The sequence below is a fragment of the Miniopterus natalensis genome, chromosome 12 (assembly GCF_054644295.1).
Source record: "Miniopterus natalensis isolate mMinNat1 chromosome 12, mMinNat1.hap1, whole genome shotgun sequence".
In the NCBI taxonomy this organism is placed as follows: Eukaryota; Metazoa; Chordata; class Mammalia; order Chiroptera; family Miniopteridae; genus Miniopterus; species Miniopterus natalensis.
The window spans coordinates 7798463-7813632 of NC_142092.1; the positions used below are offsets into that span (position 1 = coordinate 7798463).

The 15170-nt window shown below is 41.7% G+C and overlaps 1 protein-coding gene and 1 pseudogene across 6 annotated transcripts in view; both read left to right on the plus strand.

The window, feature by feature from the left end:
• PTPDC1 (protein tyrosine phosphatase domain containing 1) overlaps window positions 1-15170 on the plus strand; it is a 70369-nt gene that overhangs the window by 47911 nt on the left and 7288 nt on the right. For 4 of the 6 annotated variants that reach the window (XM_087822579.1, XM_087822580.1, XM_087822581.1 and 1 more), the window contains 5 exons: window positions 2032-2203; window positions 4278-4358; window positions 4588-4706; window positions 5712-5849; window positions 7253-8475. In XM_087822579.1, coding sequence (XP_087678705.1) covers window positions 2032-2203; window positions 4278-4358; window positions 4588-4706; window positions 5712-5849; window positions 7253-8475 — 1733 coding nt within the window. Of the gene's footprint in view, window positions 1-1328; window positions 1558-2031; window positions 2204-4277; window positions 4359-4587; window positions 4707-5711; window positions 5850-7252; window positions 8476-15170 lie in introns of those variants that run through there. The other 2 variants (XM_016214325.2, XM_087822583.1) reach the window with 2 other exon arrangements.
• On the plus strand, window positions 11833-13767 carry LOC107538167 (diphthine--ammonia ligase pseudogene; annotated as a pseudogene).

Consider the following 15170-nt stretch of genomic DNA (forward strand, 5'->3'; position numbering starts at 1 on the left):
TTCTGCCATCAGCTTCCAACTTGCCTTCCATACTGCACCTACTCTTCACTCCTTTAAAGCTCTGGAAGCTGTGCTTTCTGGATTGGTTACATTAAAAAATTATCTGTTGCTGTACACAAGATAGCAAGGGCATGTGCTACACCATGATTAGGAATTTGAGCACCAAATTGTCTTATTTGACAGAGTGCTTCCTGTTGGAGAGATGGGGGATTCATTTTTAAAAGTGCTTGCTTCAAGCATTATTAATTGTTAAAATGGGACAGAACAAAAAAGAGCCCTATCTGTGGCAGTAGGTTGTTTCTATCTGCACATGGCTAAAATACCATTTTGGAGACAAAGACAAAAAGACAAGAAATGGGGTGTTGGGGGGCGGGGGTGGTATAGCCTGACATTAACCCAGGAGGAGGCGGACAATTGGTGGTTGTTAAGAGTTTCTGTTCCCTTTATATTCTTTATCCTCAAGTTACAACCTCCCCCTCATCCAGTTCCTTAAAAAAATGTGATGCTTAGTGAGGTTTCTTTGTAGGCCTCTGCAAAGATGTTATCCAAGCTCCTTTTTCCCCAGTCACTGACAAAAGGCACAGAATTGTGTTTTGAGCTTTTGAGAAGCCTGGCTACTGTAGCTATCCAATAAAAGCACCGCCAAGAGTTGGGTTTTCAAATTCTGGAAATAAAAATATAAAAGTGTTTTCTCATTAATAGATCAGCCCTACAGATGTCTTTATTTGTTCTACCCAAGTATTTCTTTAATAGTTCTATCAAGGAAACGAGATTTTTTTATTTTGAAAAATGGAAGGGTGTTTTAATAATGTTCTAAGATATCCAGCATGTCCCACTTTGTTACATTTAACTTTCTGTCTGCCCTGTTCCAGAGAGGGGTAAAAAGAGAATTTTTTCAACATGTTCAGAGAATAGATTGAAAGAAATAAAAGAATTTAAGCCTTTTAGTATGTGTGTAAAAGGTAATGTTTGCACCATAAAGACATTTTTCTAAATCCATTACAGTATTTTAGATGTAATATTTGGGGCAGTCAGATCTTTTAAATGTTTGAAAAACAAAATAGAGTAGTCACAATTTAGGAATAATTTATTTAAAATACATGTTATTCATCCGAATATTTGAACAATCTGTCCAAAATACAGCTCATTCATGTGGGACTTTGCCTGTGCAACTCTGTGTGGGAATCAGTAGTTTCTTTGTTCGTCACTATGGAAACAAGTCATCCTATCCTGAATGGCCGTTAGATCATGCAGAGCGATGCTCTTATCTCAGTGTAGCTTCATCACTGAGCAAGCTGGCACTGACATCCCTGGCTCCAGCTCCCCTTCGGGGGCCCAGCGCCATGCAGGACCCGCCCCGGCGGCTCTCAGCCATGCCCTTCCTCAGCTCCTTCCTACAGGGCCGCCGGCACTCGGCCTCAGACACAGTGCTGAGGCTGCCGCAGGGCCAGCGCGGCTCCGCCACCAAGATGCTCTCCTCTTCCTCTCTCCAGGTGATGCTAGCTGTGTCCTCTGTCAGCTGCGCCAAGAGAAACCCAACTTGCCCCGAGAGAAAAAGTAAAACTCCTTTTCTTCTTAAAGATTGCCACACCTTTGAGTTTAAATTTAAGGAATGTGAAGAGGCTGTGCTGTGTTTATACCTTTTTAAATTTTCACCATTCTACATTCTCCTTTTTACTGTCTGTTATGCTAAGAGTTTCAGTGCATATGTAATAGGAGATAGAATGACTGACTGTTTTGTGTTTTTTCTTTAAAAATACAGTTCTGAACAAACCTCACTCCCTTATAAAAGATCTGCTTTTACGGTTTATTGTCTTCGTGACCAGTATGACATGTGGAGGTTGTGTATGGAAGAGTTTCCTGCAGTAAGAGACTGCACTTAGATGCAATGGAAGTGGTTTTAATCTTGACACAATGAAGGGGGTTAGCACTAGCTCCTGATCTGCAATCCTGAGATAAAATGGAAGCTGTTTCCCAGGTCACTATTCTGTTTAGAGAGTGGAATTTTGAATCCCTTCCTTCATGTTTTAGGTAATTCAGGACGTCCAACACCAAAGTATACAAAAGTCGGAGAGCGTTTACGGCATGTCATTCCTGGACACATGGCCTGCTCCATGGCATGTGGGGGCAGAGCATGCAAGTATGAAAATCCAGCCCGATGGAGTAAGCAGGAGCAGGCCATTAAGGGGATCTACTCTTCCTGGTGAGTGATTCTGTCAGACTGCGGTAGCTCTTCCCTGCAGCTAAGTAGGAAAAGGGAATGAAGATGTATGTCGTTCTGGGTGGCAGGAGGCTGTGAAGAGGGTGTATGTATGGGGTTTTGAAGTCAGAACCTTGCCTCCCATCCCTGGCTTTGCTGCCTGACAAGCTGTGGCCTACTCATACAGGCACTCTGAACCTGTTTTCTCATCTGTGAAATGGAAATAATAAAACCAACTCCATAGGGTCTTTTTTAATTAAGTGAAATAATGTATGTAAGTATCTTAAAGAAGTGGTAACTAGATAGCTCTTAAATTTCAGAAATTGCTAGAAATAATAAACATGTCAAGCTATAAATTTGAAAAATTATGAAGTACATATGTAGTTTCCATTGTCATACAGGTAAACTTTAGCCTTGTTTTAATTTTGTTCCTATACTCCATCGGGCTGCGTGAAAGGACCCATTTTCACACAAACACACCTGCAGTCTGCCTGAATAGAAATGGTACAAGTTGTTGGTTCAGTGGACAGTATAAGATGCTTGCATTTTTTATAGTATATAAGTGCAGTTGAATCATCATTGAATCATACCACTTTTTATTATTAATAGTAAACTGTCAAGTATATCTTTTCAGTGTAATGATACCTGAAAAGTTTTGATAACCAAACCAAGTTCCATTTGAAACACACTTAGAGGAAATCACTGTTTAAAGAATTCTAGTGGTGAATCAGTTTATACAGCAAGAATCCACTTACAGATTAGATATTTGTTGACTAGTGTCTCTAACTTGCAACCCATACTTTTTCATATCAGATTTGCTGGGTACATGGATAGTGATATAGTTGAGAGGCCACTGTTCTGCACAGATCATATTCTTGTCTGTCACTGCCTTTCTTAAAGAATGTTGTGAGAAAACAAACACTATTCCTGATGCGTGGTCTGACAAGTAAATTTCTAGCAGTGCAGCCTAAGGCCACATTAATATTTTTGATTTATTGTTGACTAAACCATCTGAGTCTTTTTCACCTCTGTTAATTTCACGTTACCTCTCTCCTCATCTCATACTAAGTATTGTTAAATCTTGGGGGTTCCAAAACTTTGGGGGACCCTGTTGAACTTCAGGCATTACCCCAGGGAGAGCGTTGGTGTCTTTTTGGATCCTGCCCTGTTTATTTAATGCTACTCCTCTCGGGTTCATGTGACCCACAACTTTGGGCAGACTGCCTGATGTGGCTTTTAGTGATTAGAAATTCGACCAGAATGGAGTGAAGCCAGAGCCCTAATGAGAGGCAGCCATTTGTTGGGTCTCTGTCCATTGGTACAGTCAGTAAACATGCATTTGGCTGCAGGCCAGGCACTGTGCTAGACACGTTCAAATTATTACCTCATCTTCATCAAACTCTTGTGAAATAGGCGTTGGTAATATCATTTTATTGATGAAAGAATTGAGATCCAGAGAAACTTAAGTAGTGTGCTACCCAGCTAGAAAATAGAAAAGCCAGCATTTGAAACCAGGCCCAATGGATTCCAAAGCCCTTATTTTTTGCTGAATTGCAATAACTCAGCATTTATTAATAACCACATGTGGGGGGATTTGCTGAAGACTTTACATCCACATTGGGTTGAATTATCACACCAGCCCTCCAAGGCAGGTGTTTTTATTCCATTTAACACATAGATAGCTCAACTGCAGACAGCTCAAGAACTAGAAATGCTTCCTACTCCTCATTTGGTTAGTCACCTTTGGATAACTAACCTAGATTGTCACCTTTGCTGCCAGCTCAGGTTTCTGCATCATGCCCACTAGAATCTCATAAGTGTCCCTGAAAATGCTTTGCTGCAGTCCATAAATCCTTCCGCCCTGGAATTTTCCCAGAGATTTAAGCAGCTAGGTAGGGTTTTTTAGAGGCCTAATCATGATGCAAAATTGAGGCCAGGTTTGGATAAGGAGTTTCTCATCTTACAGAGTTATTGCAATCACAGGAAAAGTAGTGGCTTGATACCCTGCTCTCTCAGTCCTTGGAGCTGGAATGTGCTATGTTTTGTGCATCTCACCAGGCCCTCTTCCCACCTGTAGGGTCACTGATAGCATCCTGGCCATGGCTCGCCCATCCACTGAGCTCCTTGAGAAGTACTGCATCATTGAGCAGTTTCGGAGGTAAATCCCACATTGTTCACACACTTTAATAAGCCAGCTCGTGTTTCCTCTTCCATTGCTTTGAGTTCAATGGCAAAGTGTTTTCATTTTAATGACAGGTGTAACGTACTTATTTTAAATAAGAAATTTGAGAATAATTAGTAATGTTTATTAATGCCAGAAGTGGTTACTTTTTAAAAAAATGCTAGCTAACTCGCAGTACGACTAATTTTTTTCTTTTTCCTTTAAGCCATGGCTTAAAAACAATCATTAACCTGCAGCGGCCGGGTGAGCATGCCAGCTGTGGGAACCCTCTGGAACAGGAAAGTGGTTTCACATACCTTCCTGAGGCTTTCATGGAGGCTGGCAGTAAGTCCTTCCACCCTCTTCTCCATGAGTTACCAAGACAGCACTCAGAGGCTTTTGTCTGCTCAGCTCTTAGGTTTAAAAGATGATGGAAAAACCACTTACTGTATAGTAGTAGGGCTCCTAAAACATGAAGATGAGCTAACTTTAACTTTAAAGAATGCCACCATTCTTCTGTGGTCTTGCTGTTGAAAATGCAGGCTTTCTTTTTCTGTGAGAGGGACCTTGGGAGGAGACCCTGTAGAAACAGTGGTAACATTTGATTAGTGCTTGCATTAACATTAACAGTATGTCAGAGCTGTCATCTCACTTTATCCTTAAAGCAGTCAAGTAACGTAGTTGTTTCTGCTTCACACATGAGGCCACTGGCTTATGAGCAAGTTCTGATTTGCCCACGGTCACATAGCCTAACCGTGTTAGCAGGATTGGAACCCAGGACTCACTGATGCCTTTGCTGCTGCACAGCAGTTCTGCGCCTGAGTAGGGTGCTGGGGTTCCTTATTGATAATTCCAGGGCTCCTTAGTCACGGGAGCTTTGGGGTGGAATCCCACCAGGCTGGAAAGGATCAACCTGTGCAGTTTTGGAACATTTTTTAAGAAGCTTGTATCTAGCTCTTTTTTTCCCACTGGGTGGAAAATCTGTACTATCTTTTCCCATTTATCAGTCATTTAGACTATGCTTAAACAGAATTGTATGCTTTCTATAGCTGAGGCATTTGGGCACAGATTATTGACTTTATTAATTGGCATTCCTGCTTTTCCATAACTCTTTCTGGCTGAGTTTCAGCAGGAAATGCCTTAAGTAATATGGAATGTGCTTTGTAAGAAATGTTAACAATAAACTTACTGGAAATGTAAAAAGCCTGTTATTCTAGGCCTACACTTCAGTGAGATCTGCGTGCCTTACAGCTTTCTACTCTTCATGAATTCACTCACTTTCTTCAGATATCCTTGCAAGTATTTTTCCTGTATGTTGATGTTTTCCCTGTTCTCTTTTTCATCACCCAGTTTATTTCTACAATTTTGGATGGAAGGATTATGGTGTAGCATCGCTTACCACCATCTTAGATATGGTGAAGGTAATGACATTTGCCTTACAAGAAGGAAAAGTAGCTATCCATTGTCACGCAGGGCTTGGTCGAACAGGTAAATTCTAGGAGGTAATTTTATTGCCTTGTAGTATATTTAAACATATAAAGAATAATATTTTTAATAGCCAATGTCTTTAAAGATAATAATGAAAATAGCAAGCATTGTTTCACCTATTGTTCTAAGCATTTTATACTTGCTGTCTTATTAATAAATCTTTAGCAGCAATGTGAGTTTTGAAAAAGGGTAAGCAATTTGCTATAAATGGAAGGACCAACATTTAAATTCATGGCTGTGAGAATTCTGTCTGCGAAGAAGAGTCTATCCATGCCTAGAGTTCGATATAAAAATCAATGATTTTACTTAAAAAGGCAGCAGAATCTCAGTGCCATACTGATATTGGGGCAGAAATAAAGACCATCAGGTTGGAATCTTCATTGCCATTTGGTTCAACCTGACACCTGAGCTTGACTATCCATAGTGTACCTGTGTACCGCCATGGAGTCTCCCACCTGCTCAGGAGCTTCCTTGGGGGAATGCATAGTGTTTGTACTGTTAAGGCTGTTTTCCTTAATGTTAAATGCTTATAGCAATCTAGAATTGTATCATGGTATAGAAAAGACACATATTAGTGTAGAGACAATTCTGCAGGAAGAATTGTCAGGGGGAAAAGATGGTGAATGTAAATAATTCCCAAATTTAAAAATGTCCAGGTTGGTAGTGTGCCAGGCAGGAATGTTCCAACAATTGATGGCAAAGACAGGAGTGAGAAGTTCCAAGTGCAGTATATGGATCCATTGGATGGAAATTTTCAGTAATTGTCAAATGGGAAATAGAAGCAGGATTTTATTTCTCCCATGTTGGAGTTGGGCATAAGGAGGGTAAACATGCCAGACTATCCCCCCTGCTCCCCAGTCACTCAGCCATCTCCCCCAACTCCACACTCGCTCAGTTGTCCCCTCACTCCCCGCTTCCTCAGTGATCCCCCCAACTCTACACTCACTCAGTCCTCTCCCCTTACTCCACAATTACTCCGTCAGCCCCGCCCCTCACTCCATACTCCTCAGTCATTTCCTCTCTCTGCACAGTTACCCAGCCATCATTCTCACTCCACACTTACCAATTCACCCCCCTCATTGCACACTTAGTTGTCCCTCCCTCACTCCACAGTTACTCTATCATTCCCCTGTAGTCCACACTTAGCTTCACTGTGACAGTTTCTGTGCTCGCCCCTGGGTACAGGGGCACTGAATGTTCTCAATCAAGGCGGGGGGGGGGGGGCATATTGATAAGTAAATATATAAACACCTTTTCAAAAAGTTACAAAGTTATATTTTCTTTAAAACGTTTCTCTATTTATATGGTTTTCAAATGCCAAATATAAATCATTAAGACTGATAAATAAAAATATATATATATATAAGCTTTTCTCATCCAGGTTTTTCTTCTTCACTCCTTAGGTGTTTTAATAGCTTGTTACTTAGTTTTTGCGACAAGAATGACTGCTGATCAAGCCATTGTATTTGTTCGGGCAAAGCGTCCCAATTCCATTCAAACTCGAGGACAGCTACTGTGTGTGAGGGAATTTACTCAGTTTCTGATTCCTCTTCGCAACATATTCTCTTGCTGTGACCCCAGAGCACATGCTGTCACCTTAACGCAGTATCTGACGCGCCAGCGACATTTGCTTCATGGTTATGAGGCACGACTTCTGAAACATGTGCCAAAAATTATTCACCTCGTGTGCAAATTGCTGCTGGACTTAGCTGAAAACAGACCCATAGTGACAGAAGAAGTGGTAGAAGCACCTGGCCTCTCTGCCGAAATTGAAAAGACCGTTTCTGAGGCGGTTACGATGCAGCTGGATAGAGATTTGCTGAGGCACGACAGTGAGGCCTCGGACTTCTTCACCCCCACTGCAGTGGCTGCGGATGTCGAGAATCAGGATGTGATTCTTTCCAGTGAGCAAGAGTTTGACCCTCTTTGGAAGAGGCGGAATGCAGAGTGTCTTCAGCCCCTGACTCGCCTGAAAAGGCAGCTCAGCTACAGTGACTCAGATTTACAGAGAGCCGAGTCAGTTTTGGAGCAGTTGGGGACTCCATGGACAGTGCCTGCTCAGGTCTCGTTCTGCCACAACCCCAGGCAGCAGATGCCTATAGGGCACTGTGACACCCCACAGACTGCACAGCTGGATTTCAGTGACGAAATGCTGGTCCACAACACATTTTCTTTCTGGAATCCATCTAAATTTGGAGGCTTACAACAACTCAAAGATGATGGTTCACCAATTTTCCAAAGGAAGAATATTCCGAAGGAAGCACAGCGGAGCAAAACCTTCTCTTCAGGTGTTTCAGGGTCACACAACCCTGGGGAGCCTGTTACACTCAACGTTGCAGATATCCCCAAGGAACCACACTGTCCTCTCCAGCAGGGGACCCTGTGTCGATGTGAAGTTCATGGTGGCTGCAGCAGCCCTATGGACTGTGGCTCCAGCCCCAAAGCACAGTCCTTGGCTGGACCTAAAACCCAGAACAGCAAAGATGTGCCTGAAGTCGCCCCACACACTGCTCTGCCGTCTGAATTGAGTGTTGAGGAAAGAAGGATACTGGCAGCCAAAGCCCTGGCGAACTTAAGTGAGTTTGCAGAAAAGGAGGAAGTGAAAAGGAAGGTAGAAATATGGCAGGTATTTGCATTTCATTTAATTATATATGCTTGGGAAATACTTATGTCAGAGCAAAAACATCGTACATTTTCCCAGATTTGTTGTAGGAATTTAAAAACATGTTTGTTATAATACTTTTGAACTTCAGGTTCCTCAGCTGTAACAGGAGCCCGATGTCATAGAAGTGACAGGCATGGCTGGTGTGCAGGCTTGCTTCAGTCTCCTGTGAAAGAACGCACTTAGCACTTGGCAGGGTGCCTGAGTGAGCAAGGCATGGATATGACTGATATTGGTAGCTTCCTTCTTTCTTGCTGGGTTTGTGGGATAGACTGATGGGCAGATGGACCAGCCAGAGCAGACAGCTGTAAACTGACCTGAACAATCTCTAGGCCAACCCAAGGCCTAGCAGGGGGCCACATTTTGAGAACTACTGACATAAATTAAATCAGAGCAAATTATTTTTCAAAGGTCATCCACACAAGTGTTGAGTGAGGTCAGGAGGAAGCAGGACAGATGCTGTCTTCTCAGCATTCCCTCTGCAGACTCCCCGATCCTGCCCCAGTGAGGCAACTGTCAGATCTAGAAAGCACATGGGAGCAACTACAGAGTACCTGTGTGCCGTTGGTTTCTGAGATTAAGTCTTTGGGCTCCCTTTCTTGGCTTTTACTTGAAATTTAAAATTTTAACCCTTTTTGTATTGAACTTTCACTAGAATAACAGCCTTAAATCAGCCACACTTTCTGCCATGAATGAGCAGCTGATCTAGAGAAAAGGCAGGCCTTAATAATCTTAGTTATCAAAAAGAGGTAAACTACCCAAATGTGGGGCCAACCCAGGGAGGCCTGGCTTAGTGAAATCTTGATTTGTTAACCCATAACCTACCACAAGTTATTTGTGTGAGCTGCTTTTCTATATCCTGCCATTAATTAAGCAAGGTGTGTACACTTGCCAGGAGGACCAGAACCTTTCAGATGCAGAGATGGGAAAATACGCATGGAGCCTCACTCCAGCTTATAACTATGTATTGGGAGGAGAGTACCTCACAGGCTTTCTCCATCAGAATTGTGTTTTGCTTAGCAAATAGTTAAATGTATTGTTTTTTCATCATGAAGCATATTCTTTATTCCCTACTCATACCTGAACAAGCCTTCCACCCAGTGGGTAGGTCTTGCTGCTGCATCGCCATGTGTCACAGTAGCTAACAGCAGGCCCTTTGGCTTTAAGTGTGACAGCTTGTGCCCCTTGTGGGTCAGCCCCACTTGTGCCCACACTGCTCAGTGTGGTACATGGGCCACATTGTTTCAGCATTTAACATATATGAAAGCATTTTCTAGAGGTAAACATAACTGTTTTGTTTGGATAGGTTTGCCTTTTTTTCTTTTTTAGATTTTATTATAAGCCTTTTAGTAATAAAAACAAATTAATTGAATTCTGGAAAGAGTAAAATAAGGGGACTTCTGGTCAAGATGGTAGAAGATAATCACCTTCTCCCACAACCACATTAAAATTACAACTGAACTTCAGAAGTACCATCATTCAAAACTGCCTGAAACCTAGCTGAACAGAAGTTCTATAACTAAGGTTATAAAGAAGAAGCCATATGGAGACTGGTAGGAGGGACAGAACTAGGAACAGGCTGATCTCACACCCATGGTGTGGCAGTTATAAATAAGGAGTTATATCTCCATTGCAGAGGTGGCCCCTGAGGAGTGAGGGTCCCAGCCTCACACCAGGTTCCACCAGCCCAGGATTCCAGTCCAGGAGGAGAAGTCCCCATAACGTCTGACTATTAAAACCAGTGGGGATGGTGGCTAAGTGAGATGGAGGGTTCCTGGAGTCCCATGTATTCCACTTAAAGGGCCTGTGCACAGACTTACTCAGACTCACAGTAGCTTAAAATGTGCCAGGAACATACAGGGTGGAACTAAGTTGTCCAGCGAGGGTTGGAGGGACAGCTTTCTCCCAGACAGAAGTGCTGTCAGAGACCACATTTCCTTTGCTGAGCCCTCCCCCCAGAGCCTGCGGTGGTCACCATATCTGAGTCTCCATCAACCTGGCTAACACTGTTCACCCCTCCCTGGTGATTCCCTGAGACCCTGTTCCACCCAAATTTCAGGCCCACCCAAGCTGTTTCCAGTGGCTTTTCCATACTAACAGACTGTCTTGGCTCATGCTGCAGACTTTCCTAAAATCTCAAACAAGCAGCATCTGGCCTCAGCATGCCCCATACCTCTTGCTAAGTAGCACCAACTGGGCACTATCAGCAGCCAGCCTTGGTAGGCAGATTGGCTTCTCCTGGGCACCTCCAAACCTAGCATAAGTAGCAGTCATCTACAGATCACTTTGTAGCTCATGCCCGGTGATCCTGGGGAGGGCATAGGCAGCATCTGACTTTGCCCTGCACCTCCTGGAGGCCCCAGAGCCAGTGCACCTGGTGGATAGCTTCAGAACATGCCAAAGCACCACACAACCACCTCCACAAGTGACACACTCAAGATGTGGTCTCAGTGGTCACCAGAGCCCCACTGAAGTGAGTCCTGCTCCATGGGGTCAGCCCCTGCACAGCAGATCTTCCACAGTGGTCATGGCCAGTTTTTGCGGCCTCACAGCCTGTGGGTAAATTTTCCCATTGACCTGCCAACAGCAATAAAGGCTCAACTACAACAGGAGGGTGCACACAGTCCACACAGGGGGCACACCACCTGAGGATATTTTTTCCATTGCTTTTCAGAGAGAGTGGAGATGGGGGGCACATCGATGTGAGAGAGACACATTGATTGGCTGCCTCCTGCATGCACCTCTACCAGGGCTGGGGATAGCGCCTGCAACCGAGGTACATGCCCTTGGCCAGAATCAAACCTGCAACCCTTCAGTTCACTGGCCGACGCTCTAACCACTGAGCAAACCAGCCAGGGCTGCACCACTGAGTTCTTTAGGCCACTGTACAAGATCAAGAGACATAGCAGCTCTGCCTAATACATAGGAACAAACACAGGGAGGCAGTTAAAATGAGACTAACAAACATGTCCCAAATGAAAGAACAGAATAAAACTCCAGAAAAAGAACTAAACAAAATGGAAACAAGCAATTTACCAGATACAGAGTTCAAAACACTGGTTATAAGGATGCTCAATGATCTCAATGAGAACTTCAAAGAGGTAAGCATAAAAATGGAGATAGAAAACATAAAAGAACCAGTCAAAAATGAAGAATACTTACATGGAATCAACAGTAGAGTACATGAGCAGAGGATCAATTCAGTTATTTGGAAGATAAGGAAGCAGAAAATACCCAATCAGAACAGCGAAAAGAAGAAAGAATCCAAAAAATAAATGTGAGGATAGTATAAGGAGCCTCTGGGACAGCTTCAAGCATACTAACATTTGCATCATGGGAAGAAGAGAAAGAGCAAGAGACCAAGAACCTGTTTGAAAAATAATAATGGAAAACATCCCTAACCTGGTAGAGAAAATAGACATACAAATCCAAGAAACACAGAGAGTCCCAACCAAGATGAACCTAAATAGGCCCACACCAAGAGTCATCATAATTAAAATGGTAAAGGCTAGGCCTGCCACATGCCCATGCACTGCACCCAGCATGAGGGTTATGGCTCTGATCAGTGGTAGGAAGGACAGCTTTAACAATAATGATGCAGTACATTGCTGCTGGGCATCAGATAGTTGCTTCAGCAAATCTAAGGCCAGCTGAAAACCATGTGAGGTCTGCCAGTAGCTACATGTGTCAGACTGGGTCCTCATGACATTGATTTGTTTGCAGATGCAGTGGTTCTCCCCTCTATTGCCATACCAAAAGGGGAAGTAGTGTGGATACAAGATGAGTGTCCACCAAATGTGAAGGTGATGAGGTTGACAGTCTCTCTGAGCTTTGAAACTTGTTAAGGAAAAAGAAGTAAAAGGAATAACAGTAGGTTGTATACTTTCTGATTATCAGTAGAAAATGTGTGTAAAAGGCTTAATTTTAAGCCTTTAGCTTACCTTTGGCAGGGAAACCAAGATTTGCTCCAACAGATGATAGGATCTAAATCAGGCAGTCATCATCAAAGTAGCAGCTTTGGGTTTAGATCCACATAAGCATTTTGGAAAAACCCTAGATCAGTGGGTCCTTATCTGTTAGAGCTTTCTAAGAAATATGGAGTCCATGTTTATGGAGAATGTGGAGAATATGAAAAGTTCACATTGGATTGCCCTCTATTTAAGAAGAAAATAATTGTAGATTCATCAGAAGTAGTCATACATTCAGCTGATACATTTGTACCTGTGGCTTAACTATGCTTTTTAGAATTGCACTTGAAGGACAAGGTGTTCCCAGTGCCAGAAACTACAGAACATTTAATTATATACACAATTCTTAAAAAGTATTTTTAATCATTGTTTACTAAGCTGCCATTTTTATATGAAAAAAATTACATAGCATTTTCTCAATTATTATGTCCAGTTTTTTCTCATTACATTTTTTTTTTAAATCCTCACCTGAGGATATTTTTTCCATTGCTTTTCAGAGAGAGTGTAGTAGAGGGGAGAGATAGAGAGAGGGGAGAACACTGATGTGAGAGAGACACATTGATTGGTTGCCTTCTGCACATGTCCTGACCAGGACCAGGGATCGAGCCTGCAAACGAGGTATGTGCCCTAGGCCAGAACTGAACCCAAGACCCTTCAGTCTGCAGGCCAGCGCTCTAGCCACTGAGCCAAACCAGCTAAGGCCTCATTACACTTTTTTATTCTTAAAAATATGTATCATCAGGAAAAGTTAATAGAACCATTTATTAATTGGGGAAATATGAATGCCTTCTTCATTTTGTTGTCAAGTTACTCTGGATTCAGTCTGACTTTTGTTATCATGTTCTGTTAATGCCCTTTATATGATATGTGCCTTTTTTTTTTTTTTTTTTTACTTTGGCTTCATATACAACCCTCATTTCTGTGACACTTCTTCTCTTTCATCACACAGATTTATTTTCTTCTTTGTTTCTTGTATCATTTTTGTTTTCAATACATTCATTGTTTCAACATTATTGGACAATCAGAAAGACTATCATTAACCCTTACTGTTTATTTTGTAGCTGATTTTTAAAACACAACTTCTCAGTATTGTGCTGACTTTAGACAGCTTTTTAAAAATAGACTTTATTTTTTAGAGCAGTTTTGTGTTCACAGCAAAACTGAGCAGAACATACACAGTTTCCATATACCCCCTGCCCCCAACACAAATATAGTTTTCCCATAATCAACATCCCCCTGTAGAGTGGTACATTTGTTACAATTGGTGAATCGTGGTGTAAACTGTGAGCTTTGGATGATTATGATGGTACATTGACATATCATGGTCACCCACAGTTTATAGTTTACATTATGATTCACTCTTGGTGTTTACTGTACATTGGGCAGATACATAATGACAGGTATCCATCATTATGTATACAGAATATTTTCACTGCCCTAAAAATCTTCTGTGCTCCACCTGTTCACTGCTTATCCCCACCCCCACCCCCCAACTTCTGGCAACCATTGATCATTTGACTGCCTCCATTGTTTTGCCTTTTCCAGAATTTCATATAGTTGGGATAATATAGTAAGTTGGCATTTTATATTGGCTTCTTTCACTTAGTAATGTGCATTCATGTTCCTCCATGGCTTTTCATGAGTTTTTAAATGCTGAATAATATTCCATTGTCTGGATATGCCCAAGTTTATTTATGCATTCACCTACTAAAGGACATCTTGGTTGCTTCCAAGTTTTTGCAATTATGAATAAAGCTACTATAAGACAAAAATAAAATGCTAAAAGTTAAAGACAAAGAGAATCTTGAAAGTAGCAAGAGAAAAGCAATTAGTTACCTACAGGGGAGCTCCCATAAGACTGTCAGTTTATTTCTCACAAAAACTTTGGAGGCCAGAAGGGATTGGCATGAAATATTCAAAGTGATGAAGAGCAAGGACCTACAGCTAAGATTACTCTGTCCAGAAAAGCTGTCATTTAGAATCTTAAGACAGATAAAGAGCTTCCCATACAAGAAAAAGCTAAAAGATTTCATTACCACCAAACCAGTATTAAAAGATATATTTAAGAAGAAGAAGAAAAAAGATGAAATATATGAATAATAAAATGGCAATAAATACTTATCTGTCAACTACTTTAAATGTAAATGGTTTAAATGCTTCAATCAAAAGACATCGGGTGGCTGAATGGATAACAAAACAAGACCCATACATATGCTGTCCACAGAGGCTCACTTCAGATCGAAAGACACAGACTGAATGTAAAGGGATGGAAAAAGATAGTTCATGAAAATAGAAGTAAAAAAAAAAAAAAAAAATGGGGTAGCAATATTTATACTAGACAAAATAGACTTTAAAACAAAGGTTATAACAAGAGACAAAGATGGACTTTGTCTGGGAATTTATCCAAAGAAACCCAAAACACTAAATTGAAAAGATATACACATCCATATGTTCATTGCAGTATTATTTACTATAGCCAAAATATGGAAGCAACCTAAGTCCCCATCAATAGAAGAGTGGATGAAGAAGTGGTGCATATGTACAATGGAATATGACTCAGCCATAAAAAAGAATGGAATCTTACTATCTGCAACAATATGGATGGGCCTAGAGAGTGTTGTGCTAAGTGAATAAATCAGACAGAGAAAGACAAATGTCAGATGATTTTACTTGTATGTGGAATCAAAAAAC